Below are 27,777 nucleotides of genomic sequence, written 5' to 3' on the forward strand. Positions count from 1 at the left end.
ATCTGTCCTAACGTTGATTATTGTTTTATTGGCTTGTGTTTTATTTTATAACTGCTTATTGTGTATTTATGTGTGTTGAGAGAAGCCAGATGGCAGTAGTCACGGGATGCAAAAATGCAAGAAAGAGAGCAAGAGGACCAAATCCACAAATGAGGCAAATACATGGAGAAGATAAAGCAATAGCAGGAAAGGCTGCTCGAAACACAAAATGTTAAATCGAGATAAAAAACAAAAAAAAAAATCACCAAGCACCTAAAAGTGAAGTAATCGAACAGAATTGATTGTGCATTCACAAGGGGAGTGGCACAAAGGGTGACCCGGGGCGATGTTTTCTGTCTTTTTATTTTTGCCCAGAGGATGACTTAGCTGATGTTTGCTGTTGACTGACAGGATTAATGAAGCTCTTCACAGCCCAACCCGTAGATCAGCGCTTGCTTGTGAGAGCACAAAAGCTCCTGGCACACAAGGAGGAAGAAAAGAGAGACTTTCATTAGAGTTTATTATTCTCTAGTCCCCCACGTCAACCTCGCTCCCCAGCTTCGCTCCAGAGTGAAGAGTCATTTAGGCTCCATTCTTGGCACTCATTGCACATGTGGGCAGAGTGCATGGTGCCACATGTGGAGGGTGCTTTTTAGAGGGGACTTCTAAAGCTCCAGCTGCAGGCAACATTGCTCCATAGTGTGAAAGCAGAGATCAATTTCCCCTAATGATACGATGATTTCTATGTGATGTCTCATTTCCATCTATTCACTCTCATGCACATAGGAAAAGGGGAGGGGGGCGACAATAGGGCATCTTTTTAAATTTCTCCATTCTCCCCTTTTAAAGCTCACTATCAGAATATACACAGACTTTCGCTTGCACAGTGAATCGGTCTGTTTAAAAGACACTGGAGATCAGAAAAAAAAATGGATCTAGCTTTTAACTATATCAATTAATAAGAAAAGTTTTTTATTTTATTTTTTCTGTAAAAATAATTTTATTTTGAGCAATCCGCTATAAGTTATGAATGCCGCATTCTCTTCCATATCAGCTTTATTAAATTACAAATTCTTTCACAAAGGGTATGTGAAGGTAATTTCAGATGTTTGGACTGAGATTAGAGGGTTATGCATGTCAAGAAATTTGATGTCCTGATAAATCAGTTATTGCTACATTTGGTTTAATGGTCTTTTCCAATAGCAAGGACAAATTTATAAAAATGACTGACATTAGAAGGCCCTACGAGTTAATCTTTAAAGCCTCACAAAAATAAAAAAATATATAAAAATACATATATGAATAATTCTAAATGATCCCTATTGAAACCCATGCTTTACCCATGAGCATGAACCATACTTTTTTGAGAGCTAAATGATTATTAACGTGTGTGAATTTAACCCTTAAATGCATGACTGTTTCACCAAAAATTCTTACATATCCGGGTCGTTAGCGACCCAGATCTATATTTAACATGGATAGACCTCTACCTGTCGTGATAATATATAAAACTCCTGATGTTGGAGTAACACTTACAGAAGAATAAAATAAAACATATTTCATTACCTTTTGGAGCTTGTAAGGGTTCATTTTGAGCAGATGTTTTATACCATCATCATCTGTCCTCATCAGAGCTTGTTTACCAGTGCATTCAGCATCTGGTCATATTCGCAATCTCGAGCATATTCTCCAAAGTCATTTTCAACGTCTTCAAAATCAATATTTTGATCACTGACAGCTTCTTGACCACATCCATCATCAAGAGACAGTGACACTAATATTTGATTGTTTAGTACTTGCTCTCTGCTGTAAATCACTGAGCCATTTCAAGTTTTGCAGATTATAATTATTATTGTTTAGTTTTCTGTCTGAGGTAACTATGTGAAACGTCACTTCATCATTGCATATCAGACATTGCCACCTTTTGGAATAAAGGTGAATTGCGCCTTATTTTGTGATTATAGACTCATTATCATTGTGCGAAAAAAAAAAAATACAATCCTACACATCTCGGGTCGTTAGCGACCCTATACAATTTTGACAAAAAACTAGAGAAAAAACAGGCATTAAATTATAATTCTATTTTTTTTCTATTATTTTTCTATTGTTTAAAATGGATTTATTGAGGAATACTAAGAAGGTTGATGTCTAACTTTAAAAAATGAATGAGGAGCAGGGTAGTGAATGACATCTCGGGTCGCTAACGACCCGTGGTATGCATTTAAGGGTTAAATTCTTCATAAATGAAGATCTGAAATCTTAAAAAGGAAAAAAAAGGATGTATCACTTGCGATGTCAAAGGATGTATAACACATTTGTTTTAATACAATTAAAAGAGCACTGTCACAAAGATTCAAGGGTTACTTCAGCGCTGGGAAGATGAATCTGTATTTAAACTGGGTCATCAATGTAGTAGAAATGTGAAATTATTTTTGAATTTGGTGCCTTCTAGACTGAGAAAATAAAGAAAATGTATTTTTGTCTCATGGTAAACACTACAATTTTTGAAAGACTACAATTTCCAGAATGCTTCGCTGCCCTGTGAGGCCATTCCTAAAGCCACCAACTTGATTACTGTGACTGAGTTGGAGAAGACACTACAATTAAAAACTGAACGTGTCTGTTCAATATAATGAGTGAGTTACCGCGCGATTATCACAGCACTGAGTACTAACTGCAGGAGTCAGATAAATGAGCTGATGAGCTCTTATGATGAGAGCTGAGGTAATCGCGACTACACTCACGGCATACATTCACAATGCGAGTTCAGTCTGGCGCTTTTCAGTTCATGCCTTTGCAAGCTTAACTTTCATAGAAATTAATTTGAGAAGTTAAAAGACTTACATAGCTCACCATAGCTCCGTTTAAATGAGTGCCTGTAGCTGCGAGCTGAGCTCTGAGTGTAATCTCCCATCCCCCATGCGCAGGTTCAAAACGGAAATGGCTCCCTCTGCTGGCTGTAGTCTTTAGCCTTTGGCCAAACATTCCTCCTATGATACAAATATTGTCAATTCCAGAAATAAAATGCATAAATATCTTGTCTCAGGGGGATATGAGGGGGAAAAGCACAATCATTTGAATATACTCCAGGGTTTCTACTGATACAAAGTCATATGCTAATCGCTGAAGTAACCCTTTAATAAACACACTGAATGATATTAGAGGAAAAGATGCATTAGCAGCCATTCTTAATAAAGAAAAGAAAAACTCATTACTATGTTAAGTTGTGCAAAACAAGTTCAAATGAATTACGGGGAGCCTAATAAATCTTTCATCATAATCTGATCACCCCTGAGACAAATGGAGGATTATAACATTAATGTGACACATCAGATAATAGGGAAGAAAATCAGAAATAAATTTAAAGCTAATTGTCTTGGTTTTCTTCCACCCTCACAGTCACATACTCTCTTCGTAGATAACAGATGCAGCATCTGAATCATCACACGCTTCCTCCATGGGCTTTGAAGCGATCAACTCCAACTATGAAAACATTATCAACAAGGCAACAGCATTGTGATATGAGTAGAAAATGCTGTATTTTGGTCTTTGTCCAGCACTTCTATTGCATCAAAAACAAAAACAAAATAAACTCATTTCAATCAAACAACCCTTTGTTACCACAATACAAATTAAATTGAGTCATTTCTCAAAACAAAACAGAATTACCTGATTCTCCCATTGGACTGATTTGTATTGTCCCTACAGGGAAGCAGTGCATTATGTAGTCCAATTGTACAAGCAGATGTGCATCTCAAACTAATGGAATCCAATTGAGACAAGTAAAAAAAAAAAAAAAAAAAAAAAAAAAAAAAAAAGTGATAAAACAATACCTGGATAAACAATATGTTACAATACCTCAGTCTCATACATTGAAAAAAAAAAAAAAAAAAAAAAAAAAACAGCTTACATTTGTGTTTCATACAGAGGTCTCAATCAGCCCAGAGTGACTGACGCTGTATTTGAATAGCATTTTTTTTTTTTTTTGTCCAGAAATTAGCCCAATAAAGAGATTGCTGTTGGATGCTAAACACATATGTTGAAGCCAGGAATCTCTGTGATTTTCAGCTGATACACAATGACTACCCTTGGGATATTATCATTCTATCAGCGAGACCTGAATGTCTGCCAAGCTACTGGCAGCAGGACCTGGCAAGAGCTGAGGACTCCAGGACGGCTGAGCAGGTTGTATACAAGTGAAGAGAAGATGGCAATCCAGTGCATTAAATGTATTAAAATACCCAAAGCCTACCATAAAATGAAATCAATGAATGTTCGTGGCAGCTACCAAGACACATTCAGAGAAAAGTTCAGCATTTTAAAAAGACTGGTTAGAATAGTATTAGAACTGCAATAGTAAAAGGCATACCTGATTATGCCATTGTTAGGTGGTACAATATGCTCCAAATAAAGCATATGCTTTGTGCCTGTGTCAAGCGGCATCAATATGCCCTAATAGTTTCACCTCAAATGTCTTCTGATGCTCTCTGCAGCCCAGCTAAGAAGCATATCTATTAACCTGCAGACATGTCCGATGTCTTTCTCAGACCTGTAATACATTCAATCAGAAATGCGCCCAAGGAGAAAAGCTACTCTATATGATAATATGGCCCTGAAACATCTATTCAAATAATATCTGAATGAGGAACGCTACTGTTTACCTGTCATTGTGTTGCTTACTGCAATTTACTTAATCAGGAAACTCAATTGTAGCAAAACAAATTGTTGCAAAAGAATCAGAAAATCCACTTCCTATGGACAATCAGATCCAACATGACCTTCTATGATTCAAAGTGATTCTATGTTGTCAGATGCTATGAATAGGCCTATGTGTAGTATATCGTCCTCTTTCCGCACATTTGTAAACACTGACTCGGTACTTCCACCTACGTTAAGCGTGATCCTTTCAGCTTAATTGCGTATTACAAACGCGCACCACAGAACAGAGCAAGACGAGAATTTGTGCTTATAAAACATATATATATATATATATATATATATATATATATATATATATATATATATATATATATATATATATATATATATATATATATATATATATATATATATATATATATTGATCGTTTCGCTAGATAAGACATTTATTCATCGTCGGGTATCGTAAACTCATTTGTAACTTGAAAGGTTTGGGGTCCATAAGTTACATGGAGAAATATCTTGGAAAGTTTTCATCAAAAAACCTTAATTTCTTTTCGACTGAAGAAAGAAAGACATGGACATCTTGGATGACATGGGGGTGAGTAAATTATCAGCCAAAGTTTATTGAAAAGTGAACTATTCCTTTAACAAGGCGTAATGGACCAACAGAAAAAATATCAAATTTGTTATTATTAATAATAAAAAACAGGCAGGGTTTAGTTATTTGCAAAAGCCAAATCTGTGCTCACACTTACATTGCCATAAACAGACGGAGAACTATAATACATATCTCTCGCAACCTTGTACCTTCAACACAAATGTAGCCTCTGATTAAGCCACATTAAGCATTTTCTTTACAATGGTTTTCGGAAAATGCTTAACGTGTAATTAAGCATTTTTTAAACGTGTTGTGTTAATATTTTTGACTCTGCTTTTCTGTACATAGAATGCTTTATGCATTATACAGAGGAGATCAAAATTAGAGAACATCCTACAATTTCCTAAATTTCAAGGTAACTGCTTATTCTTATTTGAAGTTACAGGAGTCTAACAAGACAATTAAAAAATACCTTCAAGTTATTGGTGTTAATGTGACACATGGGGCTAACTGGAAGCCTGTTTCCGACTTTTTATTTCAGAATTCTCTGATATAAACTCACAATTGTGTGATATAAAGTGGGAAATCTGAGATATAAACTCGCAATTGCATGATATAAGTAACAATTCTGACTTTTTTTTTCTCACAATTGCGAGTTATAAAGTCAGAATTCTGATATAAACTCACAATTGCGTGATATAAAGTCAGAATTTATATCTCAGAATTATGTCTTTATTCGCCTTATTCACCTGGCGGCCATTTTGAAAACTCTAACGCTGTTGTGGGGTACACAAACCCGGAAGCTGGACTCCGATACAGTACTAATCAGTAGCAGCATTCTGTTTCACTGCACTTCGTCACTCAGGAAAAAAGCCTACAGAGGACAAACATTTTACCGTTTTCCGGAGGATAAGGGATTACATGGAGAGTGGATTAAAAAAATATCAGAAGGGATCCTGGTCGTAATTTCTGCATTTTACTACAGACGAAGTTTAAAAGACTTAAGCAATAGCAAGACTGGGACATGTCAAGTCAGCTTTATTTAGCGCTTTTACAAATCCGATTGATCCAAAGCAGCTTCACGGTGTAAACAGGACAATATTGCAACACAATTTGATTCAGCTGTAATCAGTCTGGAGAAAACGGTGATGTTATCAGCTTATTTTAATCTATCATATAGGGCCCTATTTTAACGATCTGAAACGCAAGTGTCAAAGCGTGAAGCGCAAGTAACTTTGTGGGCGGGTCTCGGCACTGTTGCTATTTTCCCGGCGGGATAAATGGCTTTTGCGCCCGGCGCAAATCTAAAATGGTTTGGTCTGAAGTAGCTTCATTATTCATAGGTGTGGTTTGGGCGTAACGTGAATAAACCAATCAGAGCTTCATCCAACATTCCCTTTAAAAGCAGGTGCGCAAGTTCCATTATGGATTGCTATTATTATGGTGTATTTACCAGGCGCACGCCAGGAGCGGTTCACAGCCGAGGAGACTGATGTTCTTGTAAGAGCAGTGAAAGACAGAGAAGTTGTGTTGTATGGGGATGGGAGAAACCCACCCAAAATAGCGTCGGTTAAACAGGCGTGGGAGGAAATAGCCACAATTTTTTCACATCTTCATGGCACACCACACTGATTTCCGTCATCTCATGTGTTAATATTTTTTTAGTGTAACAATTTATGATTTGCAAAAATAACTGTTGCATCTGTGTAGATTACATGAGCAAATTGTATGCGCGTGCATGCTACATTATGGTCAAGCATGCGCCCTTAAAATAGCATAATGAACAACACGCAACGCGCCATTGACTTTAGACTAGGTTTTTTCTGGTCAGTGGCGCAATTGTTTAATGGAACAGCAAAATAGCACCAGGGATTGTTTGCGCCGGAACACGCCCCCTTTTTTGCGCTGAACCGCCCAGGGAGCGCAAGTTCATTCAATAGTTTAGCGACATGCTTCTGTGGAGGGAAAAGCGCGCTTTGCGTGGGTGCAAAATAGGAATGACACATGCGTCGGTGTACAAAGTCAATTGCGCTGGGTGCAAGATAGGGCCCATAGTGTCAACGTGGGCAGATCAGTATTATAGTTGATACAGTTAATTTACATGTGGGAGATATATGTATGTATAAGCTACTGGATCTTCATATATGTAAAATAAAATGTCCATTTATCTTAATAAAGTACAATTGTATTACACATGGATGATGTCTTTCATAACTTGACAACTGGTCAGAACATCAGAAAGAAATAAGTCATTCAAAAACATTGATAGGCATACTAGTCTAGGTTTGTAAATGGTAACTATGCACATTTATTGGTATGGAGGAATACAAATGGCCTGCTTGTATATTGTAAGTATGGAAAAACGTACCAGAAAAGGGCAGAACATTAGAAATTACATTAGGAGGAAAATTAAAAAACATTAACAAATGAAAACTATATACATAAACATATTATCAGTGATGCATTACATGATTTTGTTACACACAGCAGGCAGAAAGTGAGTGACACAGAATGCTGCTATTTATTACTGTATCGGAGTCCAACTTCCGGGTTTGTGTACCCCACAACGGCGTTAGAGTTTTCAAAATGGCCGCCAGGTGAATAAAGCAAATAACTCGCAATTGTGAGGAAAAAAAGTCAGAATTGTGACTTTATATCATGCAATTGCAAGTTTATATCTCAGAATTCCCACTTTATATCACACAATTGTTAGCCTGGATGCCAGCCAAACTTAGCCCCGCTCACAACATTTTTAGGTTGGGCAGTTGGGTCTGGCCTTGCTCCATAGAGGAGTAATTATCCCCGAACAGAAACTGTTCGGACCAATGAAATCATCAGGGCGGGCTTTAGACGATGATGGACAGATGATAAACAGAAACTTAATCATGCACATCATCAAAGGGGCTTGGATTATATTTTTTCAAATCCTAAACGGAGAGCTTGTTTGTATATGCATTCACCTTCACAATTTCTCTCAGAAATGATAATCATGGGTAAGTACTCTGTGTATCATTAAATTATTTTATTTTTTTACAACACCGGCAAAGATCGTTTATTCCAGCCTAATTCCAGCACGTGTGCAGACAGGGTTGCCAAGTTTTTACAACAAAACCCGCCAACTACTAGCCCTAAACAATAGCTTCTCGGGGGGTTCTTCGGGGGAAAAATGGCATTTGGGGAGTAAAATGTGTGTTATTTTGGCAAGGTTGACTGCTAAAATTCGCACTCATGGGTCTATATATTACATAATAATCGCTTCAACCCGTGGACATAGAAAACAACCCGTGGGGAAAAAAACGCGGACTTGGCAACACAGTGCAGTTGAACTATGTTGACATTTGACAATGCGTCGCTTCATTGCTCTGATTGGTTGTAGGTCTATCCAATTGAGGTCTTTCCTGGTTCGGTTGAAACACGCCCCATAATTACAGCCCAATGGAGCAGTTTCAGACTCATGTTCTGACTAGAATTGAGTATGACCACGTCAGGCTACACATTTGTAAGTTTATATCTCAGAATTCCCACTTTATATCACGCAATTGCGAGTTTATATTTTAGAATTCTAACTTTAAAACAGCACTAGGTAGCTTTTGCTCTCGGGGTCCCCCTACAGTTGGGAAAAAAATATTGTCCTCTACTACTGTCGTAAACTCTGTCATCCTACATCAGGGGATGCGCGTGTGCATTGGTTGACATTACAACAAAGATAGTCCTGAACTAGTGATGAGCGGGTCGTCTCACGCCGGCTTCACACTGCACGCGTAAGCAGAGCGTAGGCAGCGCCGAAGCAGCGCGTGTGTAAAGCAGTAGCAGCGCGCACACTTTTTCCTTTCACACAGGCAGCGTTTGTCGCGCGCAGTTGTCACGCGCAGTTGTGTACAGAGTAGGCTACTCTATAATGCATTCGTTTGCATTTCTCTTTAATGTATTTGAAATGGAAATAAAGCAAAGATTTATCATGAAGCTAATTTTATTTTAAAAAATCGTTTCACTTGTTTCTGATGTTTTTTTTAATTTCGTTTAGTGCGAGTTTTTGATAGAAGAAAGGCCATCGCACTATATGTCCATGAAAAGCACACTGCTAAAAAGAGAAACTTCAGGAAATTGTCTTGAAATATTGGATAGGCATCAAATTTACATACATTACCCATCATAAACCTCTTAAAGATAATTCCTAAATGACTGTAATAACTAAGAGGAAACATCTTAATGATATATTGTAGGCTAAATAAGCAAATTATCTAAAAACGTTTTTTTTTTTAAATGACAAAATAACGCACATCATAGTCTATCTACATGTCTATACTGTATGTGTGCTATATGAATGTGTGTACATTCTATTCACCTATCCATATTTAGTTGTTCGTTCGTGAGACAACGAAAGATTGTCAAAAACACTTTAAAATGACTTACCATCAGCACCAAGAGCCGCTCTCACCAATTTCCTCCCATGCTTTTTCATTCACTTGCAAGTCTTTATAAAGCAAATTGTGTGGATCATAGAGAACTGTGTGCTTCTCAACCTCCACGATGAGACGAGTATCGTCCATTGCTCTTTCCAGGTGCACTCTGAAGAACACTGCCTGTGACACCACGTGCTTTTGTTTATCGTTTCTGTTTTTATGCAAGCGTATAGTTATAATAAATACATAATTTAATTCATATTTAATTTAAGCTAAACTGGCATACATTATTTAAAATTAGTTTTGTATCAGGCAAAAACTTATGGCAGTGGTTTTTGTGTAGAACTTTTTTTCCCCCACAGTAGGCCTAACGGATGTCATATGGTGACTGAAAAACACACAGAACACTTCACTAAATTATTTCATGGGTAAATGTGTTATTTTTCATGTTAACCAGGTTAATTTTGATCAGAACAATACTGTGGCTTTAATTCATCGTGAGCAGCGCGTCAAAAATAGAGCTGGCGCCGAAACGATCGCGGCACTGACGCTTCTGCTCTGCTCCTGCTACGCGCTGCTTCGCTGCCTCTGCTGCCGGTGTGAATGCACTCATCTGTTAACATGAGCGCCGAAAAAAATATGCGCTGCTTACGCGTGCAGTGTGAAGCCGGTGTCATAACCCGCGGACCCCGTATGTCTATTTAATGGTCGCGGGTGCAGGGCGGGTTTTAAAAATATATACAGTGGTGTGGGGCAGGCCAAATAACTTTGTGTGTTGGCCGTGTGTTGGAAAAAAGCCGGCCCGCGCATCACTAACAGTTACGCTGAACAGTGTTCACATGCAGTTGTTCTGCTTGCGTCGCGTGTGAAACGTCTTCCGAAATAATATCCGACAAACAAACAATGGTTGGGCTCGCACATCCGAATGTAAGGAAGTGGGGGTGGTGGTGGAAGTGACGTATATGCCACAAAGCAGTCGAATTTTGTAGTTCTTTTTGTTCTCGGGTTACTACCCGAAACCCGAATTTAAAAAAGTATGAATAAAAACAATACAGACCCCGTCAGGCTATGGAAGACGTGTCATTCAACCTATTGTAAGTTGATGTATCATCACTAGAGTCTTGAAAATAATATTATGAAGGTTGAAAAGTTACCTAGGGCTGTGTAAAACTCACAATTGTGAGAAAAAAGTCTGAATTGTGATTTTTTTTTTTCACACAATTGCTAATTTATATCTCAGAATTCTGACTATATCATGCAATTGCGAGTTTATATCTCAGAACTCTGACTTTATATCACGCAATTGCGAGTTTATATAAAGAATTCTGACTTTATTACTTGCAATTGTGAGAAAAAAAAGTCAGAATTCTGAGATAAAAAGTCACAATTACTCTTTTTATTTAGTGGTGGAAACAAGCTTCAATAGCTAACTTCCCTGATTATCTGACAAATCATATTTAACTAAGAGCAAACTTTCCAATTTTCACTGACTTTCCAAGATGGCAAGCCGCTCTAAGGTGAATGAAACCCTGCAAAACCAGGTTGTCCAGAAAAAGGCCTAAGGGATGACTGTCATTCCAAATCTGTAATTTCTAGAATATTGAAAATTTACAAAGACACGAATTCCTTTAAGTCCCCCCAAAAAGGCTGGTTGTCCACGTAAAGCAAATGCATAAGAGGACAGGACAATGTGGAGACTGCAATGTTGAATCAGTTCAACACTGCAGCTGGAATTGCTCGCCAGTTCAGAGATTAACACAGTAAGTATCCGTCTCTGCACACAGTGTTTCGCCATTTAAGAGAATTCTGATTCAAAGCTCACTCTGCAGTGACTAAGCTCTCATCAGCAGAAAGAATCAAAAGGATAGACTTGCTGAGGAGCATGTTGTGTGAACAGAGGAGAACTGGTCCAAAGTTTATTTTAGTGATGAAAGCAAGTCTAATTTATTTGTGTCCGATGGGAAATATTATGTTCGGAGTCAAACTGGGAAAGATTGAACCCAAAGTGCATTAAAAAAATTAGTGAAAGGTGGAGGAGGAAGTGTCATGGTTCGGGCGAAGTTTTTTGCTGCAGGAGTTGGCCCTAGGGGGCTGTGGACTAAAATTATACTGTATTTAAAAACATGAAATAAAATAAAATAAATTAATGATAATAACTGGCTGACAGAACATACTGTGTTTGATAGGGGATTAAAATAATTAGCAGTGGAAGATATAAACTAATGATCAATTTTTTAAATAATTTCTCAGGAAGTGCTTTCCTCACCGTCGTCATGGTGGCTACCAATAAGTAGAAGAAACGCATTTTTCGACTTTTTTTTTTAAAGTAACGTTACTATTAACACGATTACGAAAAGTAGAATTGGGAATTCTCCTCAAATGTAAACAACAACGACTGTTCAGACATCTGCGAGGTTTGTGAGCTAGACGTTAATAGGCTAACGCTACTCTCACCAGTCTGCTGAGGTCGGGACACATGATATTTTACAAACATGTGATTATGAATCATTATTTCTCCAAATATGCACACATGTTGGACTAAGAGCCCTGGCAGATGCTGGATATTGTATGTAGCCTATGAACACAAATAAAAAGAATGCTTTATGAGTGATGATTAACCCTTTGTGCAGATCAAGTAAGAGTGCGTCTGTGTATGATCCATTGGCGTCGGAACCATTGTGTGTGTGTGTGTGTGGGTGTGTAGTGAGGACAAGACCCACCCACTCAATCGTTTAGTAAACTTCGTTGTATTTGTATGTCATGTTAATGACATCTAACGTTACTCCAGCAAAAAAAAAAAAAAAAAAAAAATTGAGACCACACACAGATTTGCTGCCGATGCCCATGGTATAATCAGGTTTTAACAAGTAATTAATTTTAAACAAAAATAATCTGGGGCAATGGGGCTGTCTGTGCTCTTTGATGCTAACCGGGGGGTTCTACTACAACACCTGTCTGGTCGCCAGCGACAACATAATGACGTCATACATTTTCCGTCCTAACTTTCAGCCCCCTCGGAATGAAACGGCTTCCAGCGTGCCTGAGTTGTAATTTTTTTGTGTGCTGCATTGTTTATTGTTATCTAATTTTGATTACTGTGTTTTCCATAAAACAAATATATTTGTTAAAGTACCTTGGTATTTTGTAAAACATTTTAGTTACAACTACGCCACTTGCTATTGCAACTATTTGTCATATTGTTGAAAATGCACCCAGAGAAAATGTACTTCAAGCTTCAATGGCCAAATTATAATGTATTTATTTCTTTACATATTAATCTGCTAAACTGCTGAACCTCCTTAGATATTTCCCAACATATATTTTGCTTTGGTTCATTTGCAGAGCTCTCAACATTCAAGCGTTGAAACTGACCTTTTTTTTCTTCTTCCCTTTACTGGCAGTTCTTGAACAGCTGCTGGTCCACATGGATGTCAGTTAATTGCTAATAATTTACAATACAATATTTTTTTTCCTCAAATGAACATGTTCTTTGTAGTTTTTTTTTTTTTTTTTTTTTTTTTTGAGATCATGCTCTGGTAATTTAGCCAGAACCTGCACAAAAATTCCTTTATAAATCATAGCCAGCAGCAGATTGTGGGTAGGTGCATCTCCACCCTCTCCTCCCCGAAATCACCATATATGAAGCGTACACTGTTTTACTATGCATGACCTCATCTGCATATCACTTGCATGCATATTCCCATCCACGTGACACCATGTTTAACACTGGCAAAGCTAAAAGGCTATAAATGCCATTTGTGCTTTACACATTACATTGCTGAAAATCATTCAATATCCTTTTATGTTGTAGAATAAATATATCAAAATATCAATAAAAACTAAATTGTATAAAATACTTCTCAGGTATTTTTTAAATAAAGTTTTATTTTAATTTAAAAATATTTTGTTAATTTTAAACACTTCAAATCAAATAAAATTCATGCACTTTTTTGATAATGTCCATGAATAAAAACGTGTTCTCCCATTATTCTGCCATTGGCGTAACAGTGCCATCATGAAGCATTACATACCCGGGTCACCGGAGGATTTATATGTTTCTAACAAATTTACTGATCGTTAAAACCTTGACAAAATCAGAATTAATTTGTGGGCTAAAATTTAGGACAAAAATGTTATAGTGGACACATGCTTCATGATGACGGTTTTGTAATGTAATAGTAGGCTAGGACCGATGATGAGTAGCGATTGTGCTTCATGACTGTATTTGCAGACTTTGACATTTTATGATATATGTACATTGAGGTAAATATTTCGTTTTTACACTGTGTTCTGCAGTTCTCTAATAAAATAGTATTTCATGCTATTCTGTATCACACCGCACCATCTCCTCCTGTGCTCCCGTTGTAGATGATGTGACTAAGGCAGCGCTGATTATTATTTGTTCCATTCTTTAAATACATTTTGAATTACATTTGGATTGCAGATGCATATAACCTAAAACAATCAGCACAAATAACACTGTTGAATTTAATCTTCATGATAATGTGGATATAACGTATGAAACTGAGTGAAAATTAAATGTCATTAATTCTTATAATCATTCTTCTCACATTTAATTTCTACAATCTAACTTCAGTTCACGACCTGGTGTCGCCAATTCCCTTTGCTTACCTGTGGTGTGCACATTTATAGATCACCTTTGCATGGGAACTGGCGTATGTTCGTTTCCAGCCCCGTTTTGTGCGTATGCACACTTTATAAATGAGACCCCTGGTTATTTATTTAGTTAATATTGCTGCAAACACACATTGACTTCTGTTTATGCATAGATCATTAGAAATAAAGCATTTCTAACACTAGCATATTCACATTTTTCACTGCTCAACAGCTTCCACTTATGATTGCTTATGCAATGTAAATTGGATTTATTTTTTTACCTACACTCTGCAAAAATCACCTACCCAGCTTTCAGGTGTTTCCATCTTTATCACTAACTACTTAAAAATTTGATTTATTTTGTTTAAAATTAAAGATTTATTAAATTTTTCAGAAAAACATAAAATACGTAATTCTATATTGAGACTAAATAAACAGAGCTGAGTGAGTTTTCCATCAGTTAAAATACACTTTATTACTTACAATTAACCTTTGTTACCCATCAAGTGAATACAGATAATGTAATCATTCAAACAAGTAAAGCGCATGTTCAGTGTTGATCATAGTTATTATAGTACAGTCCTTTATCCTACAATCACTGTATCATCGTCTGGGAACTCATAGTAGGGCACCTCCAGATTGAGCGGAGCAGGGCCTTTCCTAATGCGGCCAGATGCGTCATAATGAGAGCCATGGCATGGGCAGTAATAGCCACCATAGTCACCAGCATTAGCAATGGGCACACAGCCCAGATGGGTGCACACACCAATGACGATAACCCAGGTCGGGTTCTGAACACGGTCGTTGTCATGCTGGGGGTCCCGGAGCTCAGAGAGATTGACTGCGGCCTCAGCTGCGATCTCTTTTTCTGTTCTGTGGCGCACAAACAGGGGCTTCCCTCTCCATTTGAAGGTCATGTTCTTACCCTCAGGGATGTCTGATAGCTTGACTTCAATCTTGGACAGAGCCAGTACATCAGCTGAGGCGCTCATGGAGGAGACAAACTGTGTGACAACTGTCTTGGCTGTATAGACTCCGATCACAGCGGTGGAACCTGTGACTAGATAGGAGAAGGCCCGTCGGACATCACCGCTCTCTTGTGAGGACTTCTTTGCGTCCAAAACCTCAGGCCGGCGATAGTCAGAGAAATCGGGTATCTTGATGTCTGTGTGAGCGAAACGCACTGAAGAGCGAGCTAAAAAAATAATAATGAAAAAAAAAAGTAATAATCATCAATACATTGCATACCAAAATAACACATTAAATGTAGTGACAACATTATGTGGACCATGCCGCAATGTCAAATGCTATTTGGCCATTTTTAATATTATAAGCATTCAATGACACCATTTACTTTTATTGGCACCAATTACCAAATCTGCACCTTTTACATACATTACACATATAATCACATCAAACAATCATGCATCAAAATGCATCATATTTCAAAATTGGATTATATATACTTGCTCATAAGGGAATTAACAACCAACCAGCTCTCTAGATCAAAAACTATCAAGTTTTTCTTTTTTTTTCTCTCTTTATTATTTGCCATACTACCATCTTGCTAACTAATTATCTGCTAAACATTGTATAGCTCATACCATTTCAAAATCATCTGCCTCGATGCTTCGTTAGTCCATTTAAATACACACGGATGTTGCAGAAAGAAATTTTTTTATGAGCGGATTGCGGTTATATCCACGGATCAGGTGGGTAAACATCCAAAAAAATGCAGGTGGTTGTCAGAAATCATAATGGCCCTCATTTATCAAAAGTGCGTACACCAAATTTCCAGCGTACACTTTGCGTACGCCCAAACCTACGGTGACTATGAGATTTATCAATATGAAAGTTGCCGTACGGCATGCTCAAATCCTCCGCTTCAACTGCGCCAGACATTGGAATTTATTTTTTCTAAGTTGATTATTACACTTAAAAACAAATAAATAGCTTTTATAAAACCGTATAAGTCCTGGTGGCCGTTGAGAGTTGCTATGCTATGCGTAAACAAATTCCAACTGCTGGAGAGGACGGCGTCGACATCTGATGCGGTAGATAAAATGTGTGTTCGACATCGGCTGCATGTATGCGATCGGCGAGAGTAGCCGAGTGCATGCAGGGAGGAGCTGCAAACGGAGACGTGAAGTCGGACACTTTCTACCTCCTGCAGTGACGCTTGTGCTGTGTTTGCAAACTTTATCACAGCTGAAGTTAAATAAATGCAATATTTCTCAAATACACAGATGTTTCAGATGACATTTTCATTCAATACTTTATGCACTGCTTAATAAAGCGTCTATTTGGACAAGATTAAAGGTGCAACATATAAACCTACACTATCAATGAAGTGTTGTCAACAGTTTTTATCCGTTTTAGTTAGATAAACATGACAATATAACATATAGAAAATAAGATTCTGCTCCCTTCTGGAGCCTGTCCCTAGTGGCCAGTTGAGAAATTGCAGTTTACATTACTTCCGTATTGGCTTCAAGAGAGATCACGGGAGGTTGCCGATTGATTGTGATAGGTAATTTATCATCCAAACAGCCATTTAAATTGCTGGAGTGCGCTTCTCAACCTCCACACTATTAACAGTACTTGTAATTTGGGTCCATATTTTGTTTTTGTGGGTGCCTTTAATCCCACTCTTTAAACTCACAAATAAAACAATTTCATTTTTTTCCCACTACCCTGGTGATGGTCTCGATGGGCCCGTCTCAATCATCTTACTAGTTCAGTAGTCAGGAGACTGATCAGGGAGTCAGCCGTTGACTTCTGTCCTAATCAGTGCCCTGACTAGTGGATTAGTGAGTTGATTGAGACGAGCCCGATCTCCACGTCGGAAAAGTTTTGCTGCTTTGCTGTCTTCTGTGTGTCCATGGCGTAAAATGAGGGCGTGGGGGAGGCAGAGACTTGAGTATATAGGGGCATGTTATTCTAATGCAACCGTTTCAGCCGCGGCATTTATCAAGGGTAAGTATTGTGTACACCTGGATTGCAGAGGTGCGCACAGCTTCATAAATCAGGCGGTGAGAGGAGTGTAAGCATAATCTTACGCCAACATACGCCCGTTTCTATGCAAGATTAATAAATGAGGGCCAATGTGTTGATTTGAATAAAGACACAGAACTCATTTCACAGTAAAACGCAATTAATGTGTGTCGTTCTTCAACTTTCGTTTTCTGCTCATGTCGAGATCAAAGACCGCAATGCGAGAGAGCGAGCGGCATCAGCACTGGCAATATAATTTAGTCTCACTATTTTTAAATGAAGGCAGCTTTGTGTTGAGCTTCAGGATGCGACACTTAACATTTAAGTTTCATCTGCGGCAGTTCGCGCATCAGCTGAGCAACGAGCAACTCCAAACACATGAATGCAATGGAGTTTGTAGCTTTGCACATAGATCACCGTCATTGTGATGCATTTGAAATCTTTAATGAGACTTTATATACTTGAGAATATTTTCGAAATACACCATTAAAATGTTCTCAATGCTAGGCGCAAAAACATCAGAAGCTAACGTGTGTGTGCTTTCAGAGCTGCATGCTTTCATTAAACTTGTGTAATTTAAATATCACACTTTAATCATATTTATAGCTAGGCCTACTAACTTAATAAAACAAGCTGTTTCAATGATGAATAATTAGCTCAAAATATAGATTTGTAGCCTATGTGTGATGTAAGCTACTCTATCTGACTTATGTCATGCCTGAGCTGAAGCATGAAAGTTAAGTTGCACATAATAAATACAATGTATTATTGTTATTTATATTACTATTATTTTGGTTTATTGGTTGTAAGTTTAGTTTTAGATGGAATTTCTTACTTTTTTTAAAAGTAATTTGAAATAGATTTTTATATAATATGGTAATTGTATGCATTAATAGTGTTTAGTTTCACAGTTATTAATGTATGCAATTTCAGCAACAAAACATTTCTAAAAAGAAAACAGATTAGATGTTATTTTTAAGATAGCAGTCATATTTTCTCTTATTTAGTATTGCTCTTTAATAAAGAAAAATAAATTATTATCCAATTAATCGACTCATCGATCAATTAAATGCTAGATTAATCCATTACCAAAAGATTCGATAGCTGCAGCCCTAATCAGGGCTGTTTAGATTGTCTTAGTCTGGCTTTCGGGGTCCATTGAACATATTTGGAATTCTTAAATAACTGGTCTCCTATCACCTCACTCTGAAAACATGCTGTCATAAATAATATTAAAAACACAACATTAAACTAGTTTAACTTCTACGTCAGAAACACGTAATAGTAGGCCTATCTTAGCAAGAAACTAAGCTATTATCTAGATTTTTTTCTAAAACGCACGAAATTAACAGGATTTTTCCATATCCTGGCATTTATTTGAATGCACATTAATCGTAAGCCGATCATTAAGGACCTTAAAATTGCAATAAAGTTATTTTATCCACAAAAGTCACAGGCTAATGTTCTAACAACTGTAGCAAGGACATTAGCCCCAGTAAAGCTAACTGCTGTAGCACGTGAGCTAATGTGTTTCGTAATACACTATACATTCAGCTGAAATCTATAACATTAATATAAATAATTCAGCATAATAATTCAACTTCGTACTACACTACAAAACCATTACACGACACATTTAAAATATACGGTTGCACTGTGCCCTTGAGCGAGCGACCGCTGCACGGCCTCCTCACGCTAAGCTGAGACCGGGTCTCTCGATTTCACTAAACGACGCAATGAGACTCACCGTTGAGGCTGGTAGACACGGCGAGGCCGCTCTTAGCGCTCTGCCCAGACAAGGACTCACGGCACAGGAACGGTTTCTTCACGTCCATTAACATTTTATCGGTCTTCATGACGACTCCGGGTATAAGAGGCTTTAGTGGACCTGCCACGACATAACTTGTAGCTTGTAAGTAAGGGGAAAACGTCCCCGAACGAGCAGCAAGGGACATCATGTTTGTCAGCTAACGGGGACCCGATCGACCTTCCCGAACTGATCTACCGGTGGCGATGACGCGCATGCGGGCGCCTTCTGACGTCAACATCTCAGAGACGCGGTGACGTCTCGTCTAAAGGTTTTCGGTTTTACCTTCTTTTAGGTTGTCCACAATGTTGATATTCCCAGTACTTGCACAGTTGGTGGTAACGAAGATGACATTAATGCATTATTCTATCCTTGTGATGTGGTGGTTCAGAAGTTTTGGTTTGATTTATATAGCCTACCCATTTAAACAACCTCCCATATTTGCACAATAGCCTTATTTTAATTTCTTATTAACATTGGGCTACTCAGATTCTGCTAACAGGGACCTATTGCACAAAACATGGATAAGGGATTGAGCCGGGATATTTTGGTGATCCTGGCTCAATTTACTACTAATATACAGTTATCTTTCGTTATTGTTAGCGTTTTTGATGTGAACGTTACGTTTACATGACAGCGGTGAACTACTTTTGCATACAGATGACAAGATCACCAAGATATCCCAGCTTAATCCCTTATCCTAGTTTTATGCAATAGGCCCCAGATTCTTTCTTTCTTTCTGTATTTGTTTGTTTGTTTGATTTAGTTTGCCACATATTATCCATAAATAGACACCCCAACCTGCAAAAAGTAATTTCAGGGTGGTATCCCGAACCCACACGCAAAATTTTTGGTTGCATGGATGCCTATTGAAATGGCTGGATTCTGCAGTCGAAAATTTTCAAATCTGAACTGCGACCACAAAATGTGAGCAACATTTGTTGTCAATAGTATAACATGCGCAAAGAAGTCTGTTTCATACCAAACTGTTTTCTGTTGGTCAACACAGTGTTACCTGAGACTGAGAAACTGAGAAAAATCCTGACATGAATTCTTATTTCAATAACTGTTTTTCACCTGTGAAAATTCCGCAAGCAAATGTAAATGAGACCTCAAGGCAGATTTTTCTTTTCTTTTTTCTTTTTTTCTTTCTTTTTTTTTTGCCTTTCACTTACTACCATGTGTAAGGACTGGTTTTACTTCTAAGACAAAAGCTGAGATCCAATGCCCTGCAATAAAGAAATAAAACTCAGTAATCTGGAGAGAAGATTTCAAAGAAAGACAGAGGATACTGCCCTGCCCAAAACCTTCCCCTCTCCCTCCCTCTGATTCAAGTCACAGAATGCAGATATACTACAGATTATGTATTTTGTGTATCTGTTGTTTCATTCCTTTCATGTTTGGTGTATTTTTAAAGGTCTTAGCACAATGGGTAAATTGGTCTTATTTTCACTATATTCACTAGTAGGATAAGAAAAATTGAAACGTTTGAGAATTCTTGGCTTCTCTTCCTCAGGTCTCTTCAAAGATATCTCAAACATCTCCCCCAAAACCAGGTGTTGTGGTTGCAAATATTTCCAATCCTTTGTTCTAGTCTGGGTATTTAAGGCAGGGTAGCAGATCTGCAATTTGGGAACATTCTGTAGCCAGAACCCCCGTTCCATGTTGTGTTCGTGTCCTAGTGGCACTCACACACATGGTATGTGCCAGATATCATGACTCTTTAAAACTATTTTCATATTACTTTGTATGTTTTTATGCTGACAGTTGTGTACCATGGTTTTGTGTTAAATGATGTTATTTAAGTTATGTCTGGCCCAAATAAATGTCAATCTTGATTCAACTTTTATCAGTCCGTTCATTGATTCTAGTATTGTCGCATGAGGAGTTTGTAAGAGTTTCCGCAAATCTTTCTGTCAGGTCAGATTCATACAGAGGACCCCATGAACTGGAGCATAGCGCTAAGCATGAGGAGCAATCTGATTTCTGACTGTCGCTGTTATTATTACGTTGCAGTTCCCATGATTATTGTTCCAATTACACTTTTTGTTATGAGTAAGCATGGTATCACTTAAAGGTAAAATAGTTCACTCTGCAATCCTCTATAATAACAAAACTGACTCATGTGCGTCCATGATGTATAATGTAATTAATTAATTAATTAATTATTTTTTTGCGAGCATTATCCTCTGAGCGACTTCTGGTCCCATGGAGGAACGAATATTGAAGATAAGAGTTAAGAGTTAAGAGAAATCAACAATCTAAATTAAATCCCAACTAAAATTATGATCAGCTGTTAAAGGGTTAGTTCAACCAAAAATGAAAATGATTTAATTAATTACTCACCCTGTAAAATTACTGTAAAATTAAACTGTAAAATTATTGTACAGCCACTGTAGTGAGATGGACTTTGTAATGACGTCTTTAGTGCCATTTATTGGTCTTGTGAGTGGGTCAGTGGAAATGTACTGAATGCCAATGGAGGCCTTTCTGAAGCCTTTCTCAGCCATCAGCTTTCAACAAAAATATCTTTATTTGTGTTCGGAAGATGAACAAAGGCGTTGCGGGTGTCCAACGACATGACGGTGAGTAATTAATGAAATCATTTTCATTTTTGGGTGAACTAACACTTTAAGTTACAAAAATAACAAATTGAACGAAGTCACATAGAATTGCAGTCAGATCAAAATTATTAATGGAGTCAGATTTAAAATTCGATATGAATAAATTAAGTGCTTGTAACAGAAATGCTGAAAAGTCTTACACGCAGAGGTCCTTCGATTCCGTCCTTGGGCTAACGGATGGAGTTTACACATGTTGTTACCCAAACATTACTCTTTGGCATTTGCAGATTGGATTTGCATACTTCTGGCTATTACAAAAGACTGTTTCCACGAATATTTCCTGAAGCAATCCCATTTGTATGTTCCTGTTTATCTACACTGACTGGGTTTCAGCTTGTCAAGTTCTCACAACCCATTTTAATAAATCCAGTAAGTACGTCTGATTTTACTGCCTGCTGTTGCCACGGCATCAGCTTTGATCAATGTGATGCGGTTTGCCTGCAATTGAGCCTCAGCTATTTGAGGCTGCATTTCCTTCTCTGTCAACTGAAAATAAAACACTATTGACATTTTTAAATCTATGAGTATGCAGTTTGTTTCGGATGTTCTTCACACTGTATCCGTTGTGTCCCTCTTGACATTTTCTGTTTCCACAAGGCTGCTTATTAGTTTCAAAAGGGACATAGTTCCAACTAGGTATTTAATTGAAGGAGAAAGCAATACATTAAAACTGATTTTAATGTTTCTAGAAAGCAGGGCCAAAATGTATCCAGATAGAGGCAAGTTATATTCAAATATAAATAAATATAAAAGTAAATAAAATACTGGAAACTGTGATCAGACAAGAAGGATACAATAGGTGGAGCTTTCGTCAGGCTGGGCAAGGCTTCTCCTTTTTAATTCAAACTTGCTGAGGCTTCTGATTGCTTTTAGAAGGAAATGGAGCTCATAACTGCTAGTCTAGCATCCGCTTTCTCTAAAATGATAGCATATTGGCAAACCATATTTGGCAAACAATCTAGTGTACATCTGTGTTCGTGCTCTGGAAAAGGGTTTTCATACAACATGTTTTTGCAGCATTTTATTTGTAGCCAATAACAACCAAAGCTGTTGGCCAATCAGGTGAGTTTAAGTTAGCACTGAACAAAAACTCTGGCATTGGATTCTGAGCTGTATGAACTCACAAATCCTCTCATTAAAACAAACAATTGTGTAAATATGAGATTCACTGATTATAACAGAACTTTGTGAAATTGCGAAGAACTAAGATGAAACAGTGTTTGTTTATAAATGGAGTGCCCTCTGCTGCGCTTTCTGGCATGCCAAATCCCACAGAGTTTTTTTTTTTCTGTTCAAATTAACAGTGGCTTGTGAATCTTCTTCTTGTTTTTCTTTTGGCTGTTCCCTTCAGGGTCGCCACAGCAAATCGTCTGCCTTCATCTAGTCCTATCCTCTGTATCCTCTTCTCTCAGACCGACTATCTTTATGTCCTCCTTCACTACATCCATAAACCTCCTCTTTGGTCTTCCTCTTGACCTCCTGCCTGCAGCTCTAATCTCAGCATCCTTTTACTAATATATTCAATCTCCCTCCTCTGAACATGTCCAAACCATCTCAACCTGGCCTCTCTAACTTTGTCTCCAAAACATCTCACATGTGCTGTCCCTCTGATGTACTCATTCCTGATTGTATCCATCCTCGTCACTCCCAAAGAGAACCTCAACATCTTCAGCTCTGCTACTCTAGCTCTTCCTCCTGTCTGGTCCTCAGTGCAACTGTCTCCAAACCATACAACATTGCTAGTCTCACTACAACACCTTTCCTTTCATTCTTGCTGGTACTCTTTTATCACACAACAGACATGACACTTTTCTCCACCCATTCCAACCTGCCTGCACACGCTTCTTCACCTCTTTTCCACACTCCCCATTGCTCTGGACTGTTGACCCTAAGTACTTAAAATCCTGCACCTTCTTTACCTCTTCTCCCTGTAACCTCACTGTTCAGCTTGTTCCACTTGTTCCACTTTTCCAGAGTGGCTTGTGCTTTAATAACAAATACTTTATCAGGAGCATTTATGCTGGGATGTGTAGGTTCTGCAGCGACACATAACTTAGAAGAAACTATTTCAATGAAATATATTTAAATGTGTTTTAGCCTCCTTAGCCTTACCCTGGAGATGATTCACCATCCTCCTATTTAGGATCCACAATGCTGCAGCTTGTATTACTGTATCTATAAAACCCAGGCTTGTTCCTCGCCCAAGGCCAAGCTGAACTTCCTGTCCTTTGGTTGTGACATAAAGAGAGTTTATCTCTAAGAGTAGTAATCCCAGAGGGAAGGATGGGAGAGCTACATTCAGAGCACAGGCCACTGAAACATATTAAGTCCCTTGTATCCTGCCTCTGCTCCTGAACTGCTAACAGCACATTAAAAAGCTGACGACCACTGACCCCTTGCATCAGACCCAGCTCTCCACTCGTGTATTCTTTTCGCACAGCTGGACACCGGCTCTTTAAGAGGGGGATTATGTCACAGGCATTTTACGACAAGCACCATATCTGGTCAGTGGCGGTGTCTACACACTGGAGTTATGTACCCACACTCACCCAGAGAGAGTTTCCAATGATAGCGTCACTGCCAAAGCAATTAATCTGCCTGTCTCTTTAGATTCCGAGTGATGTGAGGATTTCCAGTGTTGAACTTCCACTTCAAAAGCGCTTTACAATGCCAACATGAGGACTCTAATGGGGATATGCCTTTCTCCTCAAAATGCTACTGTAGCGGGGATGAAAATGAATGACCCTTGGTTCTCTGTTCACTGGCACTTCAGAGAAAAATGAGAATGAGAATCAGGTCAATGCTGCTTTGAATATACAATAAGTATCTTAAGCCTCCTCCATGCTATTCATCGATTTTCTCATTCCATCATCCTCGACCTAATGAAGGCCTTTCATTTTTTGATTGTGTAACCTTTCCATCTAAAATATGATAAATTATATATCTCAGAGGACTAAATACATTTTAATCAATCGACTTTTTCGGTATTGATTAGTAGCTAGAAGAAGAAAGTTATTGCATTTGGTCATGAAAGAGGGGACAGATATGACATCACATTTGATTGGTTAATACAATCAAAGAGGGAGATAGTAGGTAGAGATGACATCCTCCTGGACCATTGTGATCAATCCATAATACCTGGAGGGAGTTTTCCCTTAGCATTCTCATTCGTCTTACTGGCAATACTGCAGCATGCAGCTCCAATGCTGTCATCTTTGGTTGATATTTTCTGGATATTAATCATACACTATAACGTTCAAAATGTTTAGGGCCAGTAAGATGTTTTGTTTATTTGTTTGTTTGAAAGAAATTAATACTTTTATTCAGCATGTACGTGTTAAATTGAAGTCACATACATTGACATTATTATAAACACATCTCTGTTTAAAACCTGTTCTAAATTACAATTTAAATTACAAAAGTAAAATTACATTTTAAAATATATCAAAACAGATATATTTTATATTGTAATATTATTTCGCTATATTAATGTTTTTTTTTTACTGCATTTTTGTTATTAAATGAATACAGCCTAGGTGAGTATAAAACAACCCCAACAACCCCCCCCCCCAAAAAAAAAAAAAGAAAAAAAAAAAAGAAGAAGATGGTTGGAGCCTATCTAAATTTAGGACTGGTAAAACATTTTAATGAAATATAAAGTTTTAATATAATTACATTTTTCAATTGATATGTTGCTTGGCAATCAATGGAGAAAGATATTTTTGCCTACATAATATTGCAATTACAGCATCTGGTACCTACTGGCACTGTACCCTAGTAAAGTACCATACTAATGTACATAAAGTACTTTACCCTAAATTTCCAAATACCTTAGCTGCATCCCAAACCACATACTATGTGAATAAGTACTTCATTTAAACTTACCTTGTGACCATTAAAAAAAGTATGTTCTATATACAGTGCTTCCGGAAGGTATTCACAGCGCTTTACTTTTTCTACATTTTGTTATGTTACAGCCTTATTCCTAAATTGTTTAATTTTTTTTTAAAAATTCCTCAACTCTACAAACAATACCCCATTATGACAAGGTGAAAGAAATGAAAAAAGTGAAGCACTGTGAATACTTTCCAGATGCACTGTAGTATAAATGACTGTATGAATGTGATCAGGACGTACTTCATCCACCATGTTGTCGTTATCATGTGACCTACCAGCATCAGTCGCTTCACCATCATTAATCATCTCCCGTGGCTTCATGAGACCGTAAAGTGTCCATCGAATGCACACTTTAGAATCTCACCGGAAGTAGTAGGTCATCCGGGTACGTTTCGCCTACTGTTTTCGAATAATGTCAATTTGGACATACTCTGTTGGTGTACTGTTTTATTTTTTGCAAAGTATGGTCCTTCTCCAAAAATTTGCATATGTGATAAAAGTTTATTTTCCATAATGTAATGATAAAAATTAAACGTTCATATATTATAGATTCATTGCACACCAACGGAAATATTTCAGGTCTTTTATAGTTTTAATACTGATGATTTTGGCATACAGCTCATGAAAACCCAAAATTCCTATCTCAAAAAAATAGCATATCATGAAAAGGTTCTCTAAACGAGCTATTAACCTAATCATCTGAATCAAGTAATTATCTCTAAACACCTGCAAAAGATTCCAGAGGCTTTAAAAAAATCCCAGCCTGGTTTATTACTCAAAACCCCAATCATGGGTAAGACTGTCGACCTGAATGCTGTCCAGAAGGCCATCATTGACACCCTCAAGCGTGAGGGTAAGACACAGAAAGAAATTTCTGAACGAATAGGCTGTTCCCAGAGTGCTGTATCAAGGCACCTCAGTGGGAAGTCTGTGGGAAGGAAAAAGTGTGGCAAAAAAATGCTGCACAACGAGAAGAGGTGACCGGACCCTGAGGAAGATTGTGGAGAAGGACCGATTCCAGACATTGGGGGACTTGTGGAAGCAGTGGACTGAGTCTGGAGTAGAAACATCCAGAGCCACCATGCATAGGTGTGTGCAGGAAATGGGCTTCAGGTGCCACATTCCCCAGGTCAAGTCACTTTGGGCTACAGAGAAGCAGCACTGGACTGTTGCTCAGTGGTCCAATGTACTTTTTTCGGATGAAAGCAAATTTTGCATGTCATTCGGAAATCAAGGTGCCAGAGTCTGGAGGAAAACTGGGGAGAAGGAAATGCCAAAATGCCTGAAGTCCAGTGTCAAGTACTCACAGTCAGTGATGGTCTGGGGTGCCATGTCAGCTGCTGGTGTTGGTCAACTGTGTTTTATCAAGGGCAGGGTCAATGCAGCTGTCTATCAGGATATTTTGGAGCACTTCATGCTTCCATCTGCTGAAAAGCTTTATGGAGATGAAGATTTCGTTTTTCAGCGTGACCTGGCAACTGCCCACAGTGCCAAAACCACTGGTAAATGGTTTACTGACCATGGTATTACTGTGCTCAATTGGCCTGCCAACTCTCCTGACCTGAACCCCATAGAGAATCTGTGGAATATTGTGAAGAGAAAGTTGAGAGATGCAAGACCCAACACTCTGGATGAGCTTAAGGCCGTTATCGAAGCATCCTGGGCCTCCATAACACCTCAGCAGTGCCACAGGCTGATGGCCTCCATGCCACGCCGCATTGAAGCAGTCATTTCTGCAAAAGGATTACCGACCAAGTATTGAGTGCATAACTGAACATTATTATTTGAAGGTTGACTTTTTGTCTTAAAAACACTTTTCTTTTATTGGTTGGATGAAATATGCTAATCTTTTGAGATAGGAATTTTGGTTTTCATGAACTATATGCCAAAATCATCAGTATTAAAACAATAAAAGACCTGAAATTTTTCAGTTGGTGTGCAATTAATCCAAAATATATGAACGTTTAATTTGTATCATTACATTATGGAAAATAATGAACTTTTATCACATATGCTATTTTTTTGAGAAGGACCTGTATATTTTGGACACAGAGCTTGTCTTGTCCACACTATTGTGCTCATCATCTGCCCTTGCCCATGAGCAAGCCTACAAATTTTTCATGGACGCTGGTGCTTTGTTCGCATTTTGCTCATATGCAATACTAAAAAATCTAAACTAATAATTTGCAAAAAAGA

General features: G+C 37.9%; 1 protein-coding gene across 1 annotated transcript; it reads right to left on the bottom strand.

Moving 5' to 3' along the window:
- Window positions 1–14,704: 14,704 nt before the first annotated feature.
- On the bottom strand, window positions 14,705–19,296 carry uqcrfs1 (ubiquinol-cytochrome c reductase, Rieske iron-sulfur polypeptide 1). The gene is made up of 2 exons (XM_067437779.1): window positions 19,001–19,296; window positions 14,705–15,454 (listed from the first exon to the last, which is right to left on the bottom strand). The coding sequence occupies exons 1-2, from the start codon at window positions 19,209–19,211 to the stop codon at window positions 14,844–14,846; spliced, it is 822 nt and encodes a 273-aa protein (XP_067293880.1). The 5' UTR covers window positions 19,212–19,296; the 3' UTR covers window positions 14,705–14,843.
- Window positions 19,297–27,777: the final 8,481 nt, after the last annotated feature.

Source organism: Pseudorasbora parva, chromosome 1 (genome assembly GCF_024679245.1).
Source record: "Pseudorasbora parva isolate DD20220531a chromosome 1, ASM2467924v1, whole genome shotgun sequence".
Lineage (NCBI taxonomy): Eukaryota > Metazoa > Chordata > Actinopteri > Cypriniformes > Gobionidae > Pseudorasbora > Pseudorasbora parva.

What these genes read in the sequence shown, in the direction of transcription:
- uqcrfs1 (XM_067437779.1), bottom strand. Translation starts at nt 19,211, where the DNA reads ATGATGTCCCTTGCTGCTCGTTCGGGGACGTTTTCCCCTTACTTACAA. An exon ending in CGTGTCTACCAGCCTCAACG is followed by an intron (nt 15,455 to 19,000) that starts GTGAGTCTCATT and finishes TTATTTTTTTAG; the next exon opens with CTCGCTCTTCAGTGCGTTTC.